This window comes from Propithecus coquereli, unplaced genomic scaffold (genome assembly GCF_000956105.1).
Source record: "Propithecus coquereli isolate 6110/MARCELLA unplaced genomic scaffold, Pcoq_1.0 Scaffold383, whole genome shotgun sequence".
Lineage (NCBI taxonomy): Eukaryota > Metazoa > Chordata > Mammalia > Primates > Indriidae > Propithecus > Propithecus coquereli.
Genome location: NW_012149541.1, coordinates 329786 through 338151, shown reverse-complemented (window position 1 = coordinate 338151; position 8366 = coordinate 329786). Strand labels below are relative to the sequence as shown.

The following is an 8366-nucleotide window of genomic DNA, read 5'->3' as shown; positions in this document are numbered from 1 at the left end:
CTTTCCCCATTCCTCCTCATTCCAGCCTTTTTGTTCCTTATAATTCTTTTAATTTCTATACTGTAAATATGTCCCATCTTTCATTCCTGTTCTGTGGTCACCCTATGGAGATAGAATGGACCCCTCCCAGTTAGCAAGTAGAATGTCTATGCTGAAAGCACTCCACATGCCAGGAGAGAAAATTTATTACTCGAGATTTCTGGGAATGGTAGGGTCAGAACAAGTAGGTCTGGCCTGGCTTGACTGAAACAGAGGAAGCGGGTGTGGGTTATGCCTTTATAATGGCTAGGGCACTAGGATCAAGTTCCCATGTGCAGGCTGAGGATTTGCAAAATTTGAATTTCCTGCTGGGGCCAAGGTAGGGGCACATGTAGACTTCTTATCAGCCTGTCCAGATGTGGGTTCAAAGGGGAAAGGGGAGGTGAGGCTTGAAATAAGTCAACGGTCAAACATAAAAATATTAAAAAATGGAGTGATACTCTTTATTACAATTCCTGATTTTGGAATTAAAAGAAAATTTCTTCATCTTTCTTTCTTTTTTTTATATTGGATAATCTTAATTGATCTATCTTCAAGTGTATTGATTATTTCTTCTGATAGATCAGTTTTGCTATTGAGCCTCTCTATTGAATTTTTCATTTCAGTTTTTGTATCTTTCAACTTGGAATTTCCATTTGGGTTTTTTTTTAATTTCTCTCTATTGATATTCTATATTTGATGAGCCATTTTCATTATACTTTATTTTAAAAATGATTTCTTATAGTTCTTTGAACATATCTGTAATAGGTACTTTGAAGTCTTTGTCAGCTGAGTTCAAAATCTAGGCTCCCCCAGAGAGAGTTTTTATTGAATTCCCCCATGTATGCATCATACTTTTCTGTTTCTTTGTATAGCTTATGAAAACTAGACATTTTTGGTGGTATAGTCTGTATTCCGATTCCCTTCTCCCCGGGGTTGGAGGTCGTTCTCTTTTGGTTAGTGACTTGGCTGGACTAATTAATTCCATGGAGTCTGTTCCTCCTGCATTGTGTGGCTGTTGATGTCTCTCTTCATTCTTCCTTTCTTGTATTTATTTTTCAGCCTGTCAAGTAGTTGCCTCTGGGTTGGCATATCTTAGTTGTCAGCCTATGATTGGTCAGAGGTTGTGTTTAAATTCCTTGAAATAATGAGGGTCCCACCCTTTGTCAATGTTCTTGTGAGGCTTGGGGAATGCATTCAAAGTTCAGGCAGTTTATGTCTGCCCTGGGTTTTACTTTCTCCGTTTGCAAGGCCTCACGTTCCTTCAGGGATGGGTAGCTTGCTGTGGCCCTCTCATTTCTCTTCTTTATATCTGTTGTCTTGTGCATGCACACAGTGTTCTAGACCAGCAGGAAAAAGTACATTCTTATCAAGGCCCACTTTGGCTGTCTAATACCTTGGTTTTCCATGTTAAATTTCTGATTGGTCTGCTGATCTGGTGTTTGCCTTTAGTGGCATTGCAAACTCAGGCTAGCTGTAACTTTGACCTTACCTCATTTTTTGCCTTGGAATCACTCTTGTTTTTGACAATGCCTGTGGGCATGAAGTTCTCCATGTTTTTCTCCAAATAAATTTAGCTCCCTCTGGCAGTGGAGCTGCCAGTCTTCACAGCTTGTCTTGCCCTCATAGAACTTTCATACCAAGGAATCAGGAGTGGGTGTGGGATGATAGGATCCCCAAGCTAAAACACCGTAGTTTTCCACTGTTGTTATCAAGGTTCAATAGATTTTCTTAAACCAGCACTTCTCAGTGTGTCGTAATGTTTTTGGTCAATATCCAGATCTTTAAATGGAGTTTTGTCCAGTTTTATTGTTGTTTTTGTTTTGGGAGATAATATTTGTCAAACTCCTCATTCATCTGTTCTGGACATCCTTTCCGCTCCCTTCTTCCCTCTTTCTCTCTGTCTCTCTCTGTTTCTTTGTCTCTTATTTTTGAACATTTAAATTTTATTCAAACTGAAATTTATTTCAGAATGTGCTATGAAGTAGGGATCTGTTGGCTAGTTTAAAAAATTGTGTTAGTGTCTTAGCACTACTTGTTGACTAATCCATGTGTTTCTTACCGATTTGTAATGTAAATTGTTTATTTTCTAATTTCAGTGAAATTTATTTTAATCCCATCCTCTTTTTTTTCTTTATTACATCAATTATATCCCATTTCACTTGTTTTTTCCACTTCTTGCTTTCCATTGGCTACTTCTTAGCTTCTCAATAGGCTCAACCTTTTCTTTCTTTAGACATGTCTTTTGACTTTACCTTCTTGAGTTTCCTTCACTATTGGGGTTCATAAATTCCATCTACTTTTGATACTCGTAACTGCTGAGGCTAGACTAAGACAAGTGAGATGCCAGAGCCACATACATTCTAGGAGGCTTTCACTCTCGGGTCCTGCCAGTGTGGGATTGGCACTTAGGGGACTTTGCTTTTTCAAATTTGCACCCTACATGCCTAACTTGCCCCATCATAGTCCAGGCCTTGCTACTCATACTTCTTACTAGCATGTACTTGTTGTGACCTGACTTCTGTCCCAAATAGGCTTCATTTATTTAAACTTTTGAGCACCTGCTACATGCTCTGCATTGTGCCAGGTTGGGGGAATATAAAGGGTCTCATGATACCACTTCTCTCACTCAGAGGCTTCCTTCAGATTTGCTCTTTCTCAAGGCTAGTGCCTTTCCCCATTCCTCCTCATTCCAGCCTTTTTGTATATCTTTTGATGTTCTTGACTGTTGCTGCCTGTTCATCCTAACCCCAGCCCAACACTTTGGAATGTATACTATTTCCATGATAGGACACCCTCTCCAGGGACCAGTGGGCAGTTGGGCAGTTTATCAGTGGCCTTATTCTGGAAGTTGTTAAGGATTGGAAGTTCACTTGTACTTTTAGTATGGCAGGGGGTGGAGTGCCCAGGACTTCTCTAGGGTTAATGGGCCTTCACAGCCATGTCGCAGGGAAGGGAAGACTGCTTATTCATTCCTCATCCTAGGCCTTCCTCTGTATCAGCGTACCCTTTCTTGGCAATCTCATTTGTTCTTCAGCACTCTTGAGTTATGCTCTTTATGCAAATAGCTGGCTGATTTCTCTAAGTTATGCTCCAGCTTTCAAGTATTTGGTGAATCGCTTCATGTGAGCTGTGTAATACTCCAAGTAGAATTCATCTTCTTCTCTAATGTAGTGACTTTACCATCTCCCAGTCTCCTAGCTGGAAATCTCACACAATTGCCACCTCCTTGCCCACCTTCCGGTCTGCCTGGTTGCCATGTGGTACCAGCTTGTCCTGTGTAATACCATGATAAGGGCCTCTTCTTTTCATTGTCTGCTTGTACAGCGTGAGTTCAGGCCTCCCTTCGCTTGCACCGTCTGTCCTGGTTCTCTCCTAAGGTGCAGCTGCCGCTAGTCTCGCTCAACTCCAGGCAACTCTCGATCCTGTGCCAGGTTAACTTTTCCTGAAACACAACTCTGATGTATTTGTTGTTCTTTTCTTCTTCTTATTCATGCTTCAGAAACTCCCTAGTGCCTTTGAAAAACTGGGCTGGTTTTCTAGACCTTCCGACTTGTTTTAATTTCCTTGCCACTGCCTCCCTTCGTATAGGCTGGACTGTATCCAAATGTTGTAAGAACTTGCCTGTGTTTTTCTATTTGTATCTCTGTTTTTGTTTCCTTTTGCCAACAGTATGCTTTCCTCACATTCTTAATTCTTCTTTAAAATCTCCCTAAAGTTCTCTCAGATGTCCTGACCTGGAAATACTCTTTCCCTCTCATTATATGTATTATACATTTATCTATACTTTAAAAAGTATAGTGCTTATCACTTCCCAACTTGTAATAGTTGTTATTTTAATATGATTTTAAAAATCTAGTTAACCTTTGTATCCCTCATCGTGCCTAGCATAGTGTGTTGCAGAGGTAATTGTTCAATTAATGAGTGGATGAACGCGTTTCTGGATTAAACCCTCAGACTGTCTGGACTCCTCCGTGTGCCTTTCCCATTCCCTTGCTGTTTATGCAGGGCCATCTCTTTGTCTTCCTTCTCGCCATTGGATTAACTTTATCTGTGAATTTCTTCATATATCACTAAGTGGCCTGTTACCCTTTGTCTCTGTTGCTTATCTTCTCTCCTAAGTTAGTATTAATTTCAATTTAAAGAAAAATTACATCATTTCGGTGAAGGACATGTGTGGGAAATTTAGAGGAAATGGAAGCTAGTGTTCAGGATGACATCTTGATCCATTTTGTGGGAAAGCAGGCTGCCCACCAGGAATTTGGAAATTTTCAAGTACAAACTTGACTCCTGGGCTGGTGGCCAGCAGAGACTAGAAAGGAAAAGTTCTGATGACACGTTCAGTATCCAGGTGGAAGGCCAAGGGCCATCTGCAGGGTCCCACCTTCCAGTCTTCTGATCCAGGCAGCTGCTCTTGTTTTCTTTAGACACAGCTGCCTGAGCTTCTGATCAGACAACTGGGTTGAGGTGATAGCAGGTAAGAGTAAGGGAAGAGACGTCTAATTACAATATTGCCATATTTCGAAAGTGTGTGAACTCTCTGGAGTTTGCTATGTAGTTAGTTGTGGGCATCAAGTTGTGGCAATGAATTAGGTTTTGTTGATGAAGTCTAAGGAATTGACTTGGCTTCATAGAGGTACATCATTTGTCTAAGGTTAAAGTTAGTAAATGTCATATCTCAGGCCCTAATTTAGTATTTATTCCATTACAGCTTTTAGATTCTAGACCTTTATACTATTTTTCAAAAGCACATTTCTTCCTACTTTTGTGCATTTCACAAACTGAATAGAACTGCAGAATTCCTTATTTTCTGCCTCATTGCCCTATTTGTGGAGCTGTTTAGTTGAAGTGGCCCAAAGAGTAGTCTAGTGGTACCTGTGAGGGTGAAGGCCTTGAAAAGAACCTCGGGACAGATGGTGTGCTTGACTAACTGCCCAGGGGAATGCGACACCAGCACCCAGGAGGGGTACCATGTTGCCTTTGCCACTCAAGTATATCCAAGTAGTAATTCCTGAAAGGACAGAGGAGGCCATGGGTTAACTGCTCTCTGAATTACCAATTTCTCTTTGGTTTCAGCTAGTGACAACTGAGCTGCTCAAGACAGGCAGAACTCTGAGCTAAGCAGTGGAGGCTTCCCTGGATCTGGAGAGAAGAGGCGACTTTGGAACCAATAATGAGCCATTCTGACTACAGGCCGAACCTCCGGCCCCTGGGGCCCCCCAGAGGTAGCAAAAGGAAAATGGAGTCTGCCCTGGCAACTGGAGAACTGAGATACAAGTGGAATGGGTGTGGAGGTTGAGGGTGACTTTTAGGACTGAGGGGAACTATAATTCTTTTGGTGACCTGTTAAATATTCTCCTGTGTTATTTATTCTAGAATTAGGTGTGGTGTCTTATTGTTTTAATTTATTTTTATTAAATATATTGAGTACAGCAGTTAATTTTCTCCAGAAAAGTGACAATCTTTTAGTAATTCCTATTTTTAAGAAGTTTATGTCTATAAACAGCAAAGCATACTGAACCCATTATTTAGATTATGTTCCATGCATGTTGTGGTGCTGATTTAAAACTCAAGTCTCATCTGTGTACATTTTATTCATGTTTCCTTGCCCATTCTTTCCTTATTGTGATTGTTTGAAATCATCATCAGGGAGTTTCATCTTCTTATTGGTTTTTCTAAATAATAATAAAAAAGGTATAATACCTTCAGTTTTAAAAACGCAAATGTCTGAGGAAAGAGTTGATTGCTGCCTCATGTTTCTAGGTGTGTCTTCTGTGGTTGGCTCACATGGCATTGGTGCCTCACCAGGTGACAAAAAGTCAAAGAACAAGTCCACGCGAGGGAAGAAAAAGAGCATATTTGAAACCTACATGTCCAAGGAGGATGTTTCAGAAGGCTTGAAGAAAGGAACACTTATCCAGGTGATTAAAATCTACTGGAAGGTTATTCCCTGAATATGTGGAATCCAAAGCAATGTATTCATTAAATGATTTCCTGTTCTGTGCTGTGTCTTGAGAGAATTGAGGACATAACAGGGCAGGGCTGTTATGATTGGCATAACAGAGAAGAGGACACAACAGGTGCTTTTTAGACCTGTAGTACATTTATAGGTGATAAGCACCAAAGATAGGGCCAGGCAGAGTGCTCTGAGATTTGAGAGGAGGGAGCCATTATTTCCAGTTGGGGTTGCCTAGGGATGCTTTCCTGGGAGGGACATATTTGAGCCAGGCCATGGATTGGTACAGTTTGAATAAGTGAAGATAAGAGAGAGAGCTTTACAAGTGGAGGGAGCAGTGTGAGCTATTTAGAAGTGGGAAATAGGGTTTGGATATGTGATATACTGAGCAGTTTGCCTGGAGAACGTGAATGCTGAATGACTGAGAAAAATGGATAAGGTTGGAAAGGAAACCATAAATAGCAGCAGTCAATATTTGTTGAGTGCTTTATCGTTTACAAACTATGTTGTAAGCTAGTTCAGTGGTTTGGCTGAGCACATGTTTGCTGAGCATCCACTGGGAGCCAAGAGCAGTTACGATTGGGAGCACACTGCGGGGGTGCTGTCAAGATGAAGGTAGATGAAACTGCCTTTCTGTACTTTGACCTTGCAGCCCAGTGGGAGGAGGTGGTCATGTGAACAGGTGATTTGGGGATAAAACGGCAAGAACTCAGATAAAAGGGTGACCAGAGTGTATGGTAGAATACTCGGGGCGAAACTGGGAAACTGTGTACTCTAAGCTTCTGGAGAGACTTCCTATAGGAGGTGATACCTGTGATGGGTGACTAGTTTGGGCCTTTTAGATGAGTGATATGTGCGTGGGAAGGAGGCACAGAGAGGCAGTGGCATTAATGGAAACATGAACTTGTAAAACAACATGGAGTAAGGCAGCTGTGATCTCCTAGGGCACGAAATATAAGGCAGGCAGTAGGTAACGAGGCTGGAGAGGGAGGCAGGGCCACATAGTCTTTGAATTAAATCTATTCATAATTCTAGGATTAATGTAGAAATATTGCCATGTGCTATCTGGCTCACTGCAAATGTTGACTGTGTTCCATTTTCTCTCATTCTGACAGCCCAGCTTTTGTGTTTGTGTTTTTGACTGAAGATCCAACCAATTAACAGATACTATCATCTTTTCTTCCTCTTTATTACCTTTCTATTTACCTGTGGTCAAGTGAACATGTGATTGATGAGACTCTTGAATAGGAAACTGGTTTTTAACAAATGAGTTGATCTTTCTGATTCTAGGAATACTATTGCCTTTTTGTTTTTGAGACAGAGTGTGGCTCTGTTGTTCGGGCTAGAGTGCTGTGGTGTCAGCCTAGCTCACAGCAGCCTCAAACTCCTGGGCTCAAGCCATCCTCATGCCTCAGCCTCCCGAGTAGCTGGGACTACAGGCATGCGCCACCATGCCCAGCTAATTTTTTTTTTTTAGTAGAGACGGGGTCTCGCTCTTGCTCAGGCTGGTCTTGAACTCCTGACCTTGAGTGATCCTCCCGCCTCGGCCTCCCAGAGTGCTAGGATGACAGGTGTGAGCCACCGCGCCCAGACTTATTGGCTTTTTTTAAAAAAAGCTTTTCCTAGATTTCTTTGACAAGGCTTCTCTTAGAGTTGAAGCTGCATTTGGGCATTTGTCCATTCATTAATCCATTCATTTGCTCTTCATCATTCACCCCATATACTTAACTCCATTTTCTCTGTACATTTCTTGGCCCTCCCCTTGCTGCATGTGTATAAGGACCTGTTGTGTCTTCCCATTCTCATTTCCTGCTTCTCTCCTCTAGGGATGCTCTCCTCCATTCACCCTGAGCTTTAAGACTTTTCTTGTAAAAACTGTGCTCCTCGATTCCTCTGTGACTTTGTACATGTTGTTCCTGGAGCTTGGAATGCTTTCTTCCACTATCTTGATGTAATCATGCTTGCCCTTTAAATCCCTTCCTAAATGTTACCCCCTTTGAGAAGCGTCACTTTAATTCTCCAAGCAGAGTTGGCTGTTACTGCTTTCCTGAAGTTGACTTTTGGGTTTACCCTTTACGCTAAACCTATTACCATTTTTTGGCTTTTATGTTTCCCCAAATAGACTGTTCACTTCCTTGATGGCAGGGTCATGTATTATTCCACAAGTTAGCACGGTACCTGGCATTTGATTGATGCTTAATAAATTTATATTGAATAAATATTTATTTACTGACTGAATAAAGGATCAGGATACTGTTTTTTGAAAAAGAGTGAGGGGATCCTCAGTTGTTATAACTCTGATTTAAAACTCAAGTCTCATCTGTGTACATTTTATTCATGTTTCCTTGCCCATTCTTTCCTTATTGTGATTGTTTGAAATCATCATCAGGGA

General features: G+C 41.3%; 1 protein-coding gene across 1 annotated transcript in view; it reads left to right on the top strand.

Annotated features, from left to right (window-relative positions):
* The window catches only part of DIS3L2 (DIS3 like 3'-5' exoribonuclease 2), a 394844-nt gene that overhangs the window by 67160 nt on the left and 319318 nt on the right, over positions 1-8366 (top strand). The window contains exons 2-3 of the mRNA XM_012652208.1: positions 5095-5243; positions 5782-5939. Coding sequence (XP_012507662.1) covers positions 5192-5243; positions 5782-5939 — 210 coding nt within the window. The 5' untranslated portion in view covers positions 5095-5191. The remainder of the gene's footprint in view (positions 1-5094; positions 5244-5781; positions 5940-8366) is intronic.